This window comes from Ylistrum balloti, unplaced genomic scaffold, assembly GCF_031769215.1.
Source record: "Ylistrum balloti isolate Yb309-2 unplaced genomic scaffold, AGI_CSIRO_Ybal_v1 Utg369664, whole genome shotgun sequence".
Taxonomy (NCBI): domain Eukaryota; kingdom Metazoa; phylum Mollusca; class Bivalvia; order Pectinida; family Pectinidae; genus Ylistrum; species Ylistrum balloti.
Window position 1 is genome coordinate 44,795 of NW_026781913.1, and position 20,990 is coordinate 65,784.

Consider the following 20,990-nt stretch of genomic DNA (forward strand, 5'->3'; position numbering starts at 1 on the left):
GTAGGCTTGAGGGCTGCAGGACTGGATTACCTGCCTTTGTACAATTTTCCTCCGCCAGTTCACACCAGTTGAAGTTCTTGTACGAAAACATTACTGGCTTTATTAATTTCTGGTATATGAAATAAATAAGTTCACAACATTTTGTTTGAGTTGATTTAGAAAAGGATAAGAATGAATTTCATACTATTTTAGCTGAGTATAAATGATAAAGAAGCCATTATGTCTAAAAGCAGAAAGTGCGAAACTAACGTATAATCCACTTCCGGCACTTTCATAACAGGCGCCCTTGTTGGTGTCTTGCCTGTCTGATGTAACCTGGTCCAAGCATTTAATCACGAGCGGTGTTTATTTGGAACGTCAAAATGTCCCATCGATATATGGCCGTTGGCCGTAAAGGGCATGTTCTTCTTCGAAAAGTGTTATCATTACGAAGCCCTAATAAAGAGGTAAGGTGGATGCAACTGATGTCCGTAGGGTGCGAACAAAATTCTTATATTGGCAATGTCAACCGATATTTAGACCTTAAAGCTTTCTGTGAATTTTGTATATATGTTGTTTAATAGTATGGAACACATACTGAATAAATATGTTCCAGTATTGACACTAATACGCCTCAGTCATGCTCATATACTGGTCCAGTGCAATCTACCGATTGCCGTACAGTTCACCCATAGGTGCTAGCCTTCTCTGTTAATACACTCAGACTCATAACTGGTTTTGTAACTCGATCGGAAAAGCGAAACGAACAAATATCGAGAAACTTGTGACAGTCACTATATCGTTCGAGATATATGTGAGTGGTTTGAGAGATACATACTTTTTTCTTAACCAGGAGTGACTATTGGAGCCAAAAAATCTTAACACGAACCGTTATGTAATTCGGAACTGCCATTTTGTCGAGCCATATCATAAAAAGAAGTTGACCAAGAGATATATGACTCATTTGAGAAAGAAAAGGACCAAACAATAAAACACTCGAATCAAACCCTTTAGAAAATTTGCACACCTCAACACAGATAGCCACCACTTTGGCAACATGAATGTATTTTGATTTTCATCAAATGATGATTTTATGTAATACATGTGTACTTGTGGGTCACACTAAGCTGACTCAAGCATCTTTGTGATTTAGTAATATGATCAGAAACAGAGTGTAGTTAATGTCAGATACACACGTCAATAATTTCAGGTGAGCGAATTTGAGATCATATCTTTAAATATTTTTTTCAAGAAAATACTGGTATTCACTTATCAGCTTTTAAATCAATCATATAGTATTGACACATTTGAATTCATTTATGTACTTGTTCGGTGACATTTCATCAGCATAGCATAGCTTGTGAAAAATTATTTTTAGGGATCCCAAACTAATGTGCCAATTATTTAGCAACCCTAGGGTTACTATTGCGAAAGCAAAGTGATTATTGCAATACTATCAAAGTAGTTGTATTTTACCCTTAAGCTATTGTTTTGTAACTTGGAAAAAAAGCATAGTCACTTACCATTTAAATGTATGACTAAGCTTAATATAGCAAAAGCTAAAACTAAAGAATAGAAATATTTACAGAATTCATGCAATAAAGTATATTGCACTTCGATATTTGTTACAATTTATTACATTTTCATATTATTCATTTTATACATAATCATGCTATTCTGTGATATTTGTTGTGAAACTCAAACAGTTGGACTCAAGACTATGACATATTTTGAAAATAAATTTAGTATAATTCTTATTTATTTCAAACTTGTTCTATATTTCAAAAAGTTTTTGATTAATTTAACAATCATATCATGTTTTGGTTTTGACAGTAAGACTGACACATCTCACACATACTTGCCAAAGTCTAATGGAAAATATAGGGCTACAAAAGTGAATGATAATATAGCTTATTAATATATAAAGTTGCCTGTAATTTCACAAATGAGGGTTTAATTTTGATCAGTTGTGTGACACTTTGTCATTTACTTTCACATATAACAAAAATGCTATCTTACCACTATTTTATGCCTTTCTATTGGGAATGATTTTTAAAAATTTCTGCTAAAAACCAGCAGTTATAGAAGTAACCACCTCGCCTGGTATAGTTTGTAGATTTCATTTGATCATAATGGAAACAATGTTATTCCCTATGTTATCCTGTCACAGCTCAGATTTAAAAATTCAAGTACACAGTCTGAATGAGTCGGATATTTTGACTTATCAAAAATGGAAAGGGACTCTCATGTTTTGTTAGCACGGTGTTGATAGTCCCACTTTTGAAAACTCTGCTGGATTGGCTCATGAAATTAACAACACTAATTTGTATTTTCTGAAGTCGAAATGGTGGCATTTGTAATACTGTTTGCTGGAAGATTAAAATCTGAGCTGTTTGACAGGATAAGGTAGTGAATACAAGTAAACAACAAGTAAGTTATTAGTGTGAAAGCGATGCTAAATTTTTGTTCTACCACACTGCCTTGCTGAAGGCACCCAGGACAGCCCACCCTATTGCATTATGTATACTGATCATGACATTTTATGGGTAAACCAGTTGTTACACTACCACATTGCAGACACAGACAGTAGTCACAGCATGGTTAAGGAATTGAGATTGTGACTTTTAGGCTGAGATTTAGGAAATCTGAAATACAAGGAATCTTTCACATTTGTTTTGTTGTTGAATATGGTCTTTGACACTTAGCTTGTAGATATTACAACTTTTTCTGAGTTTGATGACTACAACACCAAAGACTGGATTTGAAATTTGATCCCTGATGGGTCACCAAGCAATATGAAAACATTTCTTTTTTCACAACCAAAATTTACACCTCAACATGCTCCCTTTACAATGCAAACTAAATTTTCAACTTCTGTTTAATCTGACATGGAATTACCTCACTACTGTGGTGGTAGTTTTGCTGTTTTAAAATTTTCCTTCTTACATACTCTGTAGATCTTTCTTCACATCTGATTATTTGGTCAGAGGGCTAACTCGGTGAAAATGACTAGTATTCTAATAATTTCATTGTCATTTTCAGCAGTTGAAATGATCGGTATGGTATGCTTTAATAAAAAAGTGATATATTTCTCAATTTTAAACTTAACTTATTTACTGTTGTAGATACAAAGGGAAATAACTCTCCTGTCTAAGGTTCTACAGTCCAAGGATATGGATTCCCTGATACGACATTTCAGCTGTACAGTTCTCAGAGCATCCTCAAATTCTCCAAAAGGATTTGAAAAGTTTGACGAGCTCCTTAAAAAGAAAAGGGCAGGAAAAGGTAAATTAATGGTTTGATTTTTAATAGAGAACATGCAGCATATATGAGGACATTCAAGGTCACGGTCAGATTACAAAGTAATATTTATACAACAAGTCAAATCTTTAACAAAGATTTTCAACAAGATGTTACTTGTCTGAAGATATTAAAACACTTTTTGTGTTGCATGCAGAGCTGGCACACACTTAGGGATCAGCGTCAGCAATGTCCATACCTTTTGAGTTATCAAAATGAAATTTGGCATATGACTTTTTGCTGCAAGGGTACAGATTAAGTTTGATTCTCAACTGTCTGTGACCCTCTTTGGTAGTGTTATGCCCCTTTCAACTTAAAAAATTTCCTGGGAATATTGTTTTCTGGACTTACTTTGGTTATGCTTTAAGTTATCGAAATTAAATTTGGTATATGGCTTCTTGTTGCAAGGATACAGATATAAGTTTGATCCCTGGCTGTCTGTGACCCTTCTTGGCTGAGTTATGCCCCTTTGAATTAGAAAATTTCTCAGGAATATTGCTTTGCACAGTTTTCTCTTTATGCTTCAAGTTATAGGAATGAAATTTGGTGTTACAACTTTATGGTTGATCGTTGCACATTTAGTTCAATTTCTGGATGACAGTGACACTTTAAGCAGACAACAAATACAGTTCTGAGGAACTCTTGTTATTATAGTCCACAGTTTCAAAGTTTTCTTGCTACCATCCTAGCCAACCCTGAGTTGTACACTCCTCTTCCTTGATTCCTGTCCTATGACCTGCTCTAGAGAGACAATCTGTACCAGTTTAGATATATGTTAACTAGTGATAAAAACTGCAACATTATCTTAATGATCAATAAACATTCAATTCATCTGCTGCACTCTAACTTTAGACTTTGCCCAAAATTATAATAGCCCTGAGAATTATTGTTTATGTTAAATCTGGTGTAATACATGTAATACCTCATAAATATGTTATTATAATTATATAGTGTTTATGTAATATCTTAGTTTGTAATATATACAATATATATATACAATTAATATGATCATATGCTTTAATTTGGTGTACAACTTGAAACATGTGAGTATTGTACTATCAGTGTATTACATGTAATACCTGAGTGTGATACTATCAGTGTATTACATATAATAACTGAGTGTGATACTATCAGTGTATTACATATAATACCTGAGTGTGGTACTATCAGTATATAACATGTAATACCTGAGTGTGGTACTATCAGTGTATTACATATAATACCTGAGTGTGATACTATCAGTGTATTACATATAATACCTGAGTGTGATACTATCAGTGTATTACATATAATAACTGAGTGTGATACTATCAGTGTATTACATATAATAACTGAGTGTGGTACTATCAGTATATAACATGTAATACCTGAGTGTGGTACTATCAGTGTATAACATATAATAAGTGAGTGTGGTACTATCAGTGTATAACATATAATACCTGAGTGTGATACTATCAGTGTATTACATATAATAACTGAGTGTGGTACTATCAGTGTATTACATATAATACCTGAGTGTGGTACTATCAGTGTATTACATGTAATACCTGAGTGTGATACTATCAGTGTATTACATATAATACCTGAGTGTGATACTATCAGTGTATTACATATAATACTTGAGTGTGGTACTATCAGTGTATTACATATAATACCTGAGTGTGATACTATCAGTGTATTACATATAATACCTGAGTGTGATACTATCAGTGTATTACATATAATACCTGAGTATGGTACTATCAGTGTATTACATATAATACCTGAGTGTGGTACTATCAGTGTATTACATATAATACCTGAGTGTGGTACTATCAGTGTATTACATATAATACCTGAGTGTGGTACTATCAGTGTATTACATATAATAACTGAGTGTGGTACTATCAGTGTATAACATGTAATACCTGAGTGTGGTACTATCAGTATATAACATGTAATACCTGAGTGTGGTACTATCAGTGTATTACATATAATACCTGAGTGTGGTACTATCAGTATATAACATGTAATACCTGAGTGTGGTACTATCAGTGTATTACATATAATAACTGAGTGTGGTACTATCAGTGTATTACATATAATACCTGAGTGTGGTACTATCAGTGTATTACATATAATACCTGAGTGTGGTACTATCAGTGTATTACATATAATACCTGAGTGTGGTACTATCAGTGTATTACATATAATACCTGAGTGTGATACTATCAGTATATAACATGTAATACCTTATTATTTGGGGGAGCATATAGTTACCACCTTGTCAGTCGTCTTTCTGGGAGAACATATAGTCATTGTTTTGTCCATCAGTCTGTCCTTTCATGATCAGAGTCATTACTTTGACAAGAGTTAAGCAGGGATCATGAAACTTGGTGTATACATTGGTCAAACAAAGATGATGTGCAGTGTACCAAATTCAGGACCTGCAATTCTTTGATTACAGAGTTTTTCCCCTTTATCAATTTTTTTGACTAGGACTCAACTTTGGATTGCTTGCATTTAAACAAGGATAATGAAACTTGGTGGATATATTGATCATATTAAGACAATGCTTATTGTATTAAACTCGGGGCTTTTGACCCTTCAATTATAGTAGGAAACAGGCGTATACATTGATCATACAAAGACAATGTACATTGTACCAATATAAGGTCAGACAACCTCTTAATTACAGAGTTATTGCCCTTCTTTTAAAATTTCTTGTTCAGGACATAAATTTGCTAGCATTTAAAGCTGGATATGGAACTTATTGTAAACATAGATCACATGAAAGCAATGTGTATGTATTGTAATAATGTTAGGTTCCGCAATCCCATAATCAAAGAGTAATTGTCATTTATTAAAATTTTGTGTCAGGAGATTGAAACGTGATATATACATCAGTTATACAAATGCAAGGGGCAGTGTAGCAAAGTCTGGGCCATGACCCCTCCGTACAGAGTTATTGCCCTTTGTTAAACTTTTGTGTCATGAGCATAACTTTACTTGCATTAAAACTAGGATCATGAAACTTGGTGTATACATTGGTCATATTAGGAGAAAGTGCAGTATACCAGGGCCTGCGACCCCTTAATTACAGAAGTATGGCCCTTTGTGGAAATCTTGTCATTTACAGGAAGCATTCATTGGTTTCACTAATACTCTTATTTGATCATTGTATTACGTACACCAATTTATAGAATTCTTTACCTCCTTCCTGAATCCACTGATTCGTTTTCAAATAAATGTGTTTTGGACCAATTTAGTCTTTACCACCTTAATTACATTTTGTATATTCTTCTTTGCCGTGTAGAGTAAAAATATTGTGTATTATACTCATTGAATATCTAATTTCTGTTTCATTCATACTTATAGTGAATTTGTATTGTTGTAGCATTGATCTTCTAAACTAGATTATATTTTTGTGATAATATTAATGGCATCTTAAAAAGGAAACTCATACCTTAAAAGTCTTATTGAATCAGAATAAATTTTTTTTTTAACCTTTTTTAATATTCTAATTATTTTTATTTCAGAGCCAAAGAAAGAAGCAAACAGTCAACAAGAAGAGAAGATGAAGGATCCACTTCAGGAAAAGCTTAAAAATGAAAAACCTAAGGAAGAAGAAAATGAACCGAAATGGGGACCTCCGAACGACCCATGGCAGGACATGAAAACAGCCTTTAAGAATGCAACTGATAATTTTGAAAAGCAATCAGGACAATCAGGAGATCAGTGAGTAAATGCTATCACATATATATACATGTACATGTGTATAACACTTCTGGACTTTCTAGACTATGTAATAACAAATAGATTACTTACTATAGTTGCTATCTGAAGATTTTTATGCATTTTAAAGGTTTTTCTTGCTTATTGGTAAGGATATTGAAATTATGTACTGCTCTTATATAGGAGTGATTTTTGTAGGTTTTCTCAGACAAGTCCAGTCACAATCATCTTAAATTTTGAAGAAAAAATGTCAAATTCCTGTTCTGAAAGAAAAACTACAAAAAAATTATGCTGGTACATGTAATATTATGTTCCTGCAACTTGAATAATAAATTTTACAATGAATGTTGTTTGTTAATTAGTTTACCAACAGTTTTCCTACAATCTTAAATCTGTTTTTGATTAACTTACCAAGATATGTATTCTTGATTTAACATTTTTACCAATCTGACTGAATTTTCTGAAATTGGTGTGGCAGTTGATTATGTCCTAAAAAATTAATTCTATCTCTTTTGATTTATCAGAAAAGATCTGAGGAATGCAGCAGTGATCTTTAGTGTGGTCGCCTTTGCTGCCTTGTTGGTTATGACGGGGCAGCAGAACAAAGAAATCTCCTACAAGGAATTTGTCAATGATTTCCTCAAAAAAGGAATGGTAAGGATATTGAGACTATGTACTGCTCTTGTATAGGAGTGATTTTTGTAGGTTTTCTCAGACAAGTCCAGTCCCATTACACCAGAGAGAGAAATTTCATGGCCCAGGGGTCCCGCAATTCTCCTTGGGAAGGGGGCAAAGTTGACTATAGTTAGGAAAAGCACGTTTTTGAGCATAATTTGTTTAATTTCTATTAGAAATATTTAAAAGTTAGTTACAATTATGAGTAAAGGATGATGGCTTGTTTGTATGGAAATATTGATCCAGTCTGACACCCCTCTCTCAGGGGCTAATTGGTAGGGTCAAAAGGGATAAAATTGATTCAAATTTCAAAATCTTCTTCTAGACACCCTGATATTGTAGGATTTAATGCTCTTCATGGATGTATGTGTCTTTAGATGCTTAACCATGTAAGTGTGAATTTCAAGGTCCTGGTGAATCACGTTTTCCCACGGGGAGGGGATAGATTTACTATAGTTTACATGCTTTAAATGTAAATCAAAGGTCAAAGTTTTCAGATATCTTCTTTTTCATTTCATTAACTACTCTATGTAAATGATTTGTTTATAAGGTAAATTTATCCTTGTTATTTATGATAAATGTCTGATAGCAAAAGATATACAATGGAGACGATAAGACTAAACACATGGTGGGATTATTTAGCAGATGCTAGTTAATTTCCAAACAAACCATCTTGACTCTTTTGAAATTTGATAAAAATACTCAAAATGATTGTATTTGTTTGATCAGGTGGAAAGCCTAACTGTTGTTAACAAACAAGTAGTGACAGTCAATTTCAAACCAGGAGTGGTAAGTAGATGACATTGAGATTAACATTTAACTTGATACATAACAGAAATTTTGGAATGGATGCTACGAAAATTGTACAATTCAATGTTTTGATATTCCTCTTTTATAATTACGGTAAAATTAAAGAACAGATTCAAGTAAGAAATATTACATGAGCAACACTATGAGAGTATACATATACTTTCAGCTAGTCCACGTTCCTCAGTCCTGAAGACTGATTCATGAATGAGCAAGAAGCATGTGTGACTTTAGTATCCTCAGATTTTAGTATATTGATAAGACTTAAGGCATCCAATTTACTGGTATTCAATTATAACTTGTGTATGTGATAGATGTTCTAATATGTTGGTTTAGAGAACACTGGAAATTGAAGTATTCTTCATGCTGCATGCTGTGATCAAATGCTTTTGAAAGTATTTATAAAATCTTGTCTAAAAGTCAGCTTCTGGTTCTCGATAGAGGTCAATTTGAAAATTGCTAATTTCGAGTAACAAACTTTAAAAAACTTCAGGTCAATTTGGAGAAGCTCTAGAGTCTTTTTATTTCATATTTAGAAAGCTCTGATCATTTGCTGTCAAGTTTGATAATATAAATACCCTTGACCCTCTTTCAAGATATGTCAAAATCTTTAAATGGTATTTTCTCAATAACTTTGAAGCACAATGTGATGAAATTATGTTATTAGCATAATGTAATAAATTGCTATTGAATGTATTAATAAAATTCAACTTTGGGTTCTCGACAGGGGTCGAAGTTAAAAATTGAAAAACTTCTTTTCTTGAACACAAAATTGAGAATTTCAATATTTTGCAAGATGTCTTAGTTGTAAGCTATCAGGTTTGAAAAAAAAGAATGACCTTGACCTGCCTTCCATGTCACAGGGGTCAGTTTTGTTTAAATATTGTAATGGCTTCTTTTCAGTTGCCAAGAGGTACGGGGTGATGATATTTGGTCATTTTCATATTGCACTCAGTTGCTATTGATAGTAAAAAGAAAATATTGCATCAAATGTAAACTTTCAGCTCTTAGATTTCATAAACAAATAAGTTGAAGCTGTAGAGTCTACAGTCTAGACATGTGATATAAATTGCTTGAAAGGTTGGCTATCAAGTTTGTGGAAATGATTGTCCTTTATGTCAGAGTTGAATATATGTGAAATGCTCGTAAAATTGTTTGCCAATAATTACTATTTTTTTCTCATGTTTTTACTGTTATTGAAAAATAAGGAAAAAGACCAATTCTGTTTTTATTTTAACTTTTTAGATGGAAAGGAATGTACAGTTCAGAATAGGAAGTGTTGATACATTTGAGAGAGCATTACAGACTACCCAAGAAGAATTACAGATAGATAAAGCCAACTTTTTGGATGTGACTTACAAAGAGAAATCAGAAATGAGTTTAGTCAGGTAAGATAATATTCAGTTATCTTCCCTCTGGTCATGCTGTGGTGATTTGTCCATCCAACATAGACATTTTTCCTTTAAATTACTTCAATTTGATCAAATTATTTGTCTTGGTAGCTTCCTTTGATGAAACCTGAAGAAGTTTATGAAAAGAAATGACAAGGTCACAGGGGTCAATTTTCCATAAAACACTCACTTCCTGTGATCAAGCAAAAGAGCTATAATCATGATGTTCAGCTAATAGGTTCCTTTAGAAAATAAATGACTCTTATTAAATGTGATATTGTCTGAGATGGATAAAAGTGTTTCAATCACTGGAACGACTTATTCTGTTTAACCCAAATTAGAATTATGATATATCGCTCGAAGGTTCCTTGGATGAAGTCAAACAAAGTTTAACCTTTAAAATGACATTGACCCATATTCAAGTCCACATTAGTTAAAATGTTCATATATATGACTTCTGATTTACAGAAAGGCCTAGCATCATGATATTCGGCTTACAGATTTTAAGATTAGAATCAAGGGTCTTAGCAGTTAAAATGCTCAAATGACTTAGTTGAATGATCATAATCTATGATTTATAACATGAGATACACTTTTCCGATATAATTTAGGACAGAAAACATCAGTAAAGAAAGAACAGATTTGTATTGATACGTTTTATCTCTAACTAGTTTGTGTAAATTTATTTCCATTTCTTTTTTTCAGCGTTCTAATGGGCGTGTACTTCTTAATGTTGATTGGAGGAACTATTTATATGATGCGTGTAAGTACACCTCCAGTGAAAAAGTATGGAATAATGGGTCGTTATACAAATAGTTTAAAATCATCTCCAGGACATGTCTTAGATATTAAGGACATCAAACATTATGATGGAATAGAAATGAAGTAAGGCCTTTCTTGTTTAAGATAAGTGATCATTGTATTTTCCTAATAAAAAGAAATATATTTCAATGCCGCAGAACTTAATTCATAAGAGATCTGTAAAGTTTGAAGCCCTTGAGTCTGTATACAAACAATGTCTACACACAGAAGGCTGTCTTTCGTCCCAGTGAGCACAAACATCCATAAAGTTAAACATAGTTCACAGCACATATATACTCTATACAAGCATCACAACATAATCTTTCTCTTATTCCATTTACTTAACATATACATCCTTCATCTTGAGTTTGATAAAAAATAATAAATACATATATTTGACTGAAAAAGTAGAAATTCTGAATTTAACAATGCATTACTTCCTGAACGTAATTTTTGCCAATATAATTGCATGTTACATGGTGGAAAATCACTTACAAACCCTGTAGTGTTTAATGGAAGACTTTGAAGCCAGTTTTTTTGCAGTATGATAACTTCTATCTCTGAATAGCTAGTGTTAGCTCTGACAGCTTAATGAGTGCAATATACAGTAAAACCTGGCAATCTGACACTCACAGTAAACATCATGGTCAGATTTCTGAGGGTGTCAGATTTCTCAGTGATTGTAAAAAGCAATGACCAGTGAACACTAACTATTATAATCAACAAGCACACTTCATTTTCACACATTTACAGCTTAATTCATTTTTTGTTTACACAACTGCAGTAATGACACATCTTGGAATTTGGAAGTGACAATGACCAGACTTTCATGCTGTAGTCTGATTAAAGTTAGTTTTGAAAGTTCAGATAGTAGGGTATAATCCATGAATATTTCTTAAATTTGATGGACTTTCATTGTATTTGTCTTTTGACATCACATCTTAAGGTGGACTTTTTTTTACAGAGATCTGGAATGGGAGGGAAAGGAGGTGTTGGGGGACCATTTGGATATGGAAAATCCACAGCTAAGGTCTTCAAGCCAAACTCAAATGTTGTAGTTAGATTCAGGTCAGTATAAAATGAAGTATGAGAATGGGCCCTGTAAACCTTTTTAATGTAAAAGATGAAAATTAAAGTGTTTATTTCAAGTTACCCTTTGTAGTACTATAAACTGCAAAGTTTGAAAGAAATCTGTGTGTAGATGATGTATATGGGAATGTTAAATTAACTGGAACAGTATGGCAACTTAATAAAAAACTTATTAAGATAAGGCAATGATTAGCACAAGATCCCAATTGGGATCTCCTTCTCCATTAATTCAGAACTCAGTCTTAAAACATTTCTGGGTGGTTTTTGCATTTGTATTAGTGTTACATTGTATTGCAGCAGTAAAACAACCTTATTAGTTGATGTAACATCTTGAATAGTGTATTCAGTATATGTGTAGCATATTTATGAATATTGTGATTCTGTACTTAGTGATGTGGCTGGATGTGAAGAGGCAAAATTAGAAATCATGGAATTTGTAAACTTCCTCAAGAACAAGGATCAATACCTTAAACTTGGTGCCAAAATCCCTAAGGGAGCCATGCTTACTGGACCTCCAGGAACAGGAAAAACACTTCTGGCTAAGGCAACAGCTGGAGAGGCAAATGTCCCCTTCATCTCTGTGTCTGGATCAGAGTTCTTGGAAATGTTTGTCGGAGTTGGTCCTGCTCGGGTAATTGTCACTTAAAAAGACCACACTAATTGATAATTTGGCTATCTGATTATAAATTTATATTTGGAGAGGTGCTATTATTTTTTTATGTCATTTTTTATAATGCTGAATTTCTGAAATATTAGTTAGAAAAGGAGATATGGTCACATTAATATTGAAGATGGAAAATTGCATCCTTTGTGTCATGAAACGAGTATTTTGAATCCCTACGAAAGCCTAAGATAAGTGTTTCAATAAAAATTCAAATCTGTTATTGAAATCTGACATGTACAGAATACAGCGGAATGACTTTGTAGGACACAGTATTCCATGTTTCTCATTGGAACTGATCTGGTATAACATTCAATGCTTTTTCTGGTTCTTGTGCATCAAACCTTAGATCTTTGTCTCGTAACAATTCTGTGCATTCTTAAAATTCCTTCCTTGTAATCTCTAAAGGTACGAGACATGTTCAAGGAGGCCAGAAAAAATGCACCCTGTATCCTGTTTATAGATGAGATTGATGCAGTCGGACGAAAAAGAGGCAGGTCAAATTTCGGAGGCAACAGTGAACAGGAAAATACACTCAACCAATTCCTTGTGGAACTTGACGGTATGAAATCAGACATACACACATTTTATAGAATATCACTTCATTTATAATATACTTCTAGATAGTGTGATATGAATTACTCTGTATCAGTAATGTAGAAATGTTTCCAGTTGATCTAGTTTAATATGAATATCCAAATTCTCTGAAATACTACAATTCTGGAAAAATAGGTATAAAGAAAAAATAGGTATAAAGAAAAAATAGGTATAAAGAAAAAATAGGAATCCATATTACTTTGGTTTGAACTTATGTTTCTGTAGACTTAAAGTAAATCTGTGTCAGAGAGATCGGGGGTAGGAAGTGGTGTATTGTATAATAAACTCTTGGCTTGATTAAAGTAAATCTGTGTCAGAGAGATCGGGGGTAGGAAGTGGTGGATTGTATAATAAACTCTTGGCTTGATTAAAGTAAATCTGTGTCAGAGAGATCGGGGCTAGGAAGTGGTGTATTGTATAATAAACTCTTGGCTTGATTAAAGTAAATCTGTGTCAGAGAGATCGGGGCTAGGAAGTGGTGGATTGTAAAATAAACTCTTGGCTTAATTAAAGTAAATCTGTGTCAGAGAGATCGGGGCTAGGAAGTGGTGTATTGTATAATAAACTCTTGGCTTGATTAAAGTAAATCTGTGTCAGAGAGATCGGGGCTAGGAAGTGGTGGATTGTATAATAAACTCTTGGCTTGATTAAAGTAAATCTATGTCAGAGAGTGGTAGGAAGTGGTGTAAAATAAACTCTTGGCTTAATTAAAGTAAATCTGTGTCAGAGAGATCGGGGGTAGGAAGTGGTGGATTGTAAAATAAACTCTTGGCTTAATTAAAGTAAATCTGTGTCAGAGAGATCGGGGGTAGGAAGTGGTGGATTGTAAAATAAACTCTTGGCTTAATCAAAGTAAATCTGTGTCAGAGAGATCGGGGCTAGGAAGTGGTGGATTGTATAATAAACTCTTGGCTTAATTAAAGTAAATCTGTGTCAGAGAGATCGGGGCTAGGAAGTGGTGGTTTGTATAATAAACTCTTGGCTTAATTAAAGTAAATCTGTGTCAGAGAGATCGGGGGTAGGAAGTGGTGGATTGTAAAATAAACTCTTGGCTTAATTAAAGTAAATCTGTGTCAGAGAGATCGGGGCTAGGAAGTGGTGGATTGTATAATAAACTCTTGGCTTAATTAAAGTAAATCTGTGTCAGAGAGATCGGGGGTAGGAAGTGGTGGATTGTATAATAACTTGGCTTAATTAAAGTAAATCTGTGTCAGAGAGATCGGGGGTAGGAAGTGGTGGATTGTATAATAAACTCTTGGCTTGATTAAAGTAAATCTATGTCAGAGAGATCGGGGCTAGGAAGTGGTGTATTGTATAATAAACTCTTGGCTTGATTAAAGTAAATCTGTGTCAGAGAGATCGGGGCTAGGAAGTGGTGTATTGTATAATAAACTCTTGGCTTGTGTAAAGAGTATGTATATGAGTTATGATCAACATTATATTTAATGATTAAAGCAGCAAGATAACAATATTGTAAAAATTACAGCAATGAGGTTGTCAACCAAACAATACAAACTTGCTTGCACTTTTTGTGTTTCTAAATGTAGCGATTTCCTGGTCCTGCTTTCAGGTTTCAGTTCACAGACCGGGGTAGTGGTCTTGGCTGCGACCAACCGAATAGACGTCCTAGATCCTGCCTTACTACGAGCTGGTAGATTTGACCGACAGATTTATATACCACTACCAGACATTAAGGGAAGGTGAATATCTAAGGTTTTCATACACATATAGATGTATAGATATTTGAAATGAAATCACTGCAGTATGTAAAAGAAATAAAAGTGAGCCTGCCTTTTCAGTCTGACATCTTATGATGGTTGATTTAACCAGCTTTTCAAATATTTTTTCATCCATGGTTGGTCTAACTGTTTGTCCTATAAACAGCTTCCTGTTTATGCCATTCCTGAGAAAATATAGAAAGGACCTTAGCTCCTTGAAACTTAAGGAATGTGTTCAGTATAGGTCTCAGCTGTTTATGCTATATTTTGATCTTCATAAGAATGATTGGATCATAAAGATAGTCACATTAAGCCACTCTGGAATTTACAAATACTGGTCACTGGCCTGTTCTCATCCAGTACCCATTCTCAATAATGCATGCTTTTTAAGGGATTGGCAAGTTAGGGTCACCTTAAGCCTTTTACTGCTAATTTTGCACATTGCAAGTCATAAGGTTGACAACATTTTCCGTTTAAAAAACAATTTCAAATACAATCATAAGAATTTTGAACTCCAATGATTCATTCTGAATTATATAGAAAATTTATTTAAAGGAAAAGAGAAAATATTAATCTTACTTATAAAAGATTTACTTACACTAACACAGCTGACTACTGGTAGGTGTTTGATTATTTCCTTGATACAATTTTTATCAGACATATAATATAGAGAAAATATAACTTACTGGTATTTTTTTAATTATCTTGTTTGTTTGCAGAGCAAATATATTTAAAGTTCATCTTGGAAGTATAAAAACAGAACTTGAGAAGGATGAAATGGCCAAAAAGTTGGCAGCACTTACTCCAGGTTTTTCTGGTAAGTTAAAGTAGATAATAATCTTTTAGATAATCCCGTAATTTAGGAGTGAAATATCTCATCATCACCATGCTCTACATCATGTATAAAGGTACATTATTTGAGCTGAACTGATCACGTTTCTTCTGTTTACAGGTGCTGACATTGCCAATGTTTGTAATGAATCGGCGCTTATAGCTGCTCGGGACCTCAATGAATCTGTCATGGCCAACCACTTTGAACAAGCCATAGAACGAGTAGTCGGAGGTAACACTATCAAACACTACTGTTAACAGCTGTATTACCCTTTTCAATTGTTCAAACACTGTTACACCATGTAATACATACTGTGATCAGAAAAAAAAATAGCTGAAAATTTGATTCAAAGTCGTGTAAGATAAAACTGATTGCCAGGATTGATGTACCCAATATTGTCATGATTTATTGTTTAAATTGATGTTGGAATTTTCTTTTTACTCTAAATTGTTTTTGGGTTACCATTTTCTTAATTACTGCCTCATGACACATATCTTTATCATTACCAGTACTGTTTTGGTAACAGTAATTAAGAAAAACCTACGATAAAAGTAAATCCAATTTAAGGTTTGGAAAAGAAAACACAAGTTCTACAGCCGGAGGAGAAGAAGACAGTAGCGTACCATGAAGCAGGTCATGCTATAGCTGGGTGGTTCCTGGAACATGGTGACCCCCTTCTGAAGGTACACATCAACTTTTGCTGGGAAAGGGGTGTAGAATTTTATGATGTACATTTTATTTAGTCACTTAAAGATTTCATGTGTACAATTTATACATAAAGTCATATGATAATGAACATGTATTTTTGTTAACAACCACAAAATTTGAACTCCTTAAAAATATATTACTCCAAAGTGGTAAACCTGGGTAATGAAAAAGAAAGAAAAAAGTAGGATAGGTTTCATAAATACGTCTTCTGAAACTGACTGTCTGCTGCTTAACATTGACATCTGCTGGTTTCATTGAAGGTATCCATTATACCCAGAGGAAAGGGATTAGGTTATGCTATGTACTTACCCCAGGAGCACTACCTAATGACACAGGAACAGGTGAGTCACTTACCCAGATCTTTAAACATCAATGTAGTGATTAACACCAATTTAAAGACTGAAATTAATTTTCCATCATTCCTTATTTGGCTAATGAAAACATCAATTTAAAGACTGAAATTAATTTGTCATCATTCCTTATTTGGCTAATGAAAATATTTTCTCATGGATAGATATCCCATTATACATATCAAAATGAACTTGTAGTGATCAACCTAATAGATTTCATTTTGATCAAGAAATTCTCAAAAAGTAATTGTATATAAAAGATTGTTGGTTTAATTTAGTGTTTATTATTTATAATTAAAATAATGATTACAATATGTCTAGATTTGTTTAAAGATTTAATGAACTTGTCCTTGATCTGGACATGGACGTTGTCTTATTGCTCTGAAATTTTGTTCTTTAGATGATTGACAGAATGTGTACATTACTTGGTGGAAGAGTTTCGGAGAAAATCTTCTTTGATAAGATTACATCTGGTGCCCAAGATGATCTTCAAAAAGTGACCAAATTGGCCTATTCTCAAGTAAGTTTCTAACCATAGCCTTTCAAGTCAATATATAATTTTTTTGTCAGAAACAGGATTTTAGATTCTCTTTAAAGGTTGTTGCAACTAGGTTATATAATATGTAGCAAAGGAAGGGTAAAAGAATATTGTGACACAACTATTAGACATGAGAACACACTATGTTGTAGCTAGAACTGTGTCCTATGTTATATGGACCTCAATATCTTAGTCAGTTGGAAAATTGGCCAATATAACTCAGGTGCTTAGTTCAATTTACACTTTCTGTGGCAGTTTGTGTTAGGAAGCTGACAAACAGACTGGCCTATGATTGTGATTGTGTCTGTGGGAGAGACACTTTACCCTTATTGCTCTAAATGGTATCAATGATTATCTCGTATATCATTCAGTGAAGTAGCCACCAGCTACTACAAGTATATCCAGCTGCCAAATGACCCTGGCTGATCAGGGGTGATAAAACCAGCAAATATAGAATTCATAGCTAGAGGATAAAAAGCAGAATGTTTTGTTATATGGCTCTAAAACATGAAGCTGGAATAAACAGTAGTACATCCGAACCATTTTTTTCTTCCAAGAAAGAAAATTATTTTCTGGGGATTCAATTTTGTGCTATCAGTATTTTTTACCCTGGTTTGGTATTTACAGGTAGAAATAACTGATATATATTGGCCGCCATTAGCATATGAAATAGTGTCATGTAAATTCATTCAGCATAAGGCATCTTCTTTCTATCAGGATTTTTTTTCTTGATTTGAACACTTGATAATAATTTTTTATTTGGATTATGGGTTACCTGGTAAATCTTAAAAAATTAATTGAAATTGATTAAGGTTTCTAAATGACTTACATATATGTGTATGAAATGAATTGTCTGAAGATGGAGGCAATGCCTGAAAAAGTGAAACACAACTTTTGCAGTATTGACTTATCATTCAGGTAGATCTACAATGGTCCCATGGTAAATCTGTAAGCTGATGTCTGGGAAATTCACAATCCTGACTGAACTATTGGGAAATGGTAACCCACAATTAAACTGAATATATTATTAGTAATTGTTTTCAAATTAAACACCAGTAAAGGTTTATGAAGTGATTTTTTAAATATTCTGTGAAACATTATGAGAGGACTCATGTTTCTGTAGGTGACACTGCTCGGTATGAGTGATAAGATTGGACAGGTAGCCTTTGAGCAGGAGCAGCAATCATTCCAGAAGCCATACAGTGAAAAAACAGCAATGATGATTGATGAAGAAGTCCGAGACCTTGTGGCTAAGTGTTATGATAGGACCATGGAACTATTGACTGAGAAAAAGGATCTAATAGACAAGGTAAGTAAACAAAGACAACAAGACTAGTAAGTATTGATGTACACTCCAAACTTTTATCTGATGATGTAAAATGTGTTTGTTCTTGAACAAAGGGTTGTTTTCTTCAATATTCTACATATTCAGTGTGGGTGAAGAGATTTTCTCTATCTTTATAAAGAATCTCTGAGACATTGGGAACATGGTTTGAATGTAAAAAATGATAAGGATATATAGGGCAAGAAAGATATAGCAAAATATAAGCATCTACAATATTACGGTAAGTCAACTCTTAGTGAATATTAATTGTCACAAATTAACAAGGATAATAATAGTATGTACATTTATAGTTTATCGTAAGTAATATGGTCTGATTCCTGCAAGTTACTAGCCAATACCAGTGTAAGGAACTTGGTCTACAGAAGGCCTCCAAGCTTTTTATCAGACAAGAATTGAGGTTTGATGATGTGTAAACCTAGGGCAAATGAACTCCCCCCTCCCCCTCCCGAGGAAGCTGATGGTGCTAAATAGGAGACCTTTATCAGATCTTGTCATTTTAGAAGGAAATTTGATGCTGTGTAAACAAAGGATATGACACCTGAGTCAGACAATGTGGCTAGATCAGGGAACAAAATCTTATTTGCCCATTTCCAATTTTCACTAACATAGCTTATGTATTGGTGATATTTATATCATTGTTATTTCTAGGTTGCCAAATTGTTGCTAGAAAAAGAAAAGATCGACAAGGCAGATATGGAGTCTATTTTGGGAAAGAGACCATTTGCAGAAAAATCAACTTATGAAGAGTTTGTGGAGGGTACTGGTTCGATGGAGGAAGATACAGTACTACCTAAAGGACTTGAAAGCTGGAATAAGACTCGTCAAACAACAGACAAACCACTACCAGAACCTGCTGTATAATGAAAACATGACAAAGCTAGTTGTGAGAACTGTGGACAGATTTAATTATCACTAAAGTATTTGTATGAGTTTGATGAAGACAGAGAAGCAATATATTTACTGAATCATTATTTTACTAGTCTGTGACTTGTTATCATTGTAGTGATCTGGTGTTTCATGTTTGATAATAAATGTTGAACTTCTATGTGAAATATGAAATGTTACTTCCTAAGATAAATTATTTGCTTAAATATTGATTTGAGGAGAAGAAGGTCAGTTTTACAGATAACACAAAAGTGTGTTGTCCAGGTAACACAAAAGTGTGTTATCCAGGTAACACAAAAGTGTGTTATCCAGGTAACACAAAAGTGTATTGTCCAGGTAACACAATTCACAGCTGATTATGTAAATGATTTTGTTTTTTTTTTCCACTTTACCTGTCATTAGGTTGTGATGTTTCAGTACTGTATGTACATTGGATTGAAATCGGACGGCTGATGCCTCGGTTTTGAGATATGATTTCCCAGGAAATGAACAGCAACATCACATGTGGATGTGTACCTATAGCATTGATTATGGTGTTGTGATTTGTACTGGAGTTATGCCCCCTGTTATGAGGAACATTGATAATAATCTTGCCCCACAGCTAGTCCCATTTATTTCAATTCAAACAGGCATCAGCAGCATTTGACAAAGTTGTTTTTTGAATAAGGGGTATTTACCCAATACTTAACATGACTTAAATTTTTGTGGAAACAAACAGATTAGTAATTAGCCATCAGCTTGAATGTTGAACACTTGAATTGTCTTCCTAAAGGAAACTGGTCAGAACTAATTATCTGATTTAGTAATCATTGTTATTCTATAATCAGGGAAACTTCTGATACAGTTTAGCTTTCACACTTTAATTAAGGTGAAAATGAAATGGTGATTGAAGTTTCAAGTTAAAGCTGAAATATATATTTTTGAATTTGAATACTGGTTGAAAACAGATATTTCATGAGTGAATGTTTCCCCATATAGACTAACAACTGTTTATTTATATTGTTTGAAAACATTTAGTGTCGCAAGCACAACATTAAAAATTGGAATGGTCATCCTCAATTAGAAGTAATCGATGTCCACTTTGTGGTAAAACTACCAACAGCCTGTATCCCTACCCTAACTTAGCTTAACCATTTGCTGATATACAGACAAATTGCTCACAGCTGTAGAGCATACAACTTGATGTTGGTAAGAGATAATGATGTGACAGAGTGTTGTTCTGTGACAACAGAGCCTTGTCATGCTGATAGCAGTATTAACTTATGTGTGATTTGCTCAGTTACTGCAAATAATAAATGATCAGGATTTGTTTTGTAATTGATGATGTTTTACTTACCTGGAACAGTGAATTTAAAATGAAATTTCACTGTCCAAACAACACCACTTCATATATATCTGACTTTAAATATGAAATTGAAAGAACTGATGATGCCTTCAGTATGGTACAACAAAACCTTTTACCCTCTTGAAGGTGAGGTTGGGGAATCTCAATGTGACAGGATGATTGATAAGTTGGCAAACAAGAAACTTGCCAAGTGTTTGCAACTTTATAATCTTTCGTGAGAGTTGAAATCTCGGTATCTCGCCAACAAGGGAGTGA

At 33.6% G+C, this 20,990-nt stretch overlaps 1 protein-coding gene across 1 annotated transcript; it reads left to right on the forward strand.

The window, feature by feature from the left end:
* The first annotated feature begins 277 nt into the window (after window positions 1–277).
* LOC132559834 (AFG3-like protein 2) lies at window positions 278–20,699 on the forward strand. The gene is made up of 18 exons (XM_060224465.1): window positions 278–446; window positions 3,105–3,264; window positions 6,798–6,996; window positions 7,518–7,647; window positions 8,398–8,457; window positions 9,721–9,863; window positions 10,572–10,629; window positions 11,632–11,735; window positions 12,147–12,387; window positions 12,826–12,979; window positions 14,585–14,714; window positions 15,452–15,549; window positions 15,685–15,795; window positions 16,132–16,247; window positions 16,533–16,613; window positions 17,023–17,142; window positions 18,284–18,469; window positions 19,154–20,699. The coding sequence occupies exons 1-18, from the start codon at window positions 363–365 to the stop codon at window positions 19,364–19,366; spliced, it is 2,388 nt and encodes a 795-aa protein (XP_060080448.1). The 5' UTR covers window positions 278–362; the 3' UTR covers window positions 19,367–20,699.
* The last annotated feature ends 291 nt before the right edge of the window (window positions 20,700–20,990 follow it).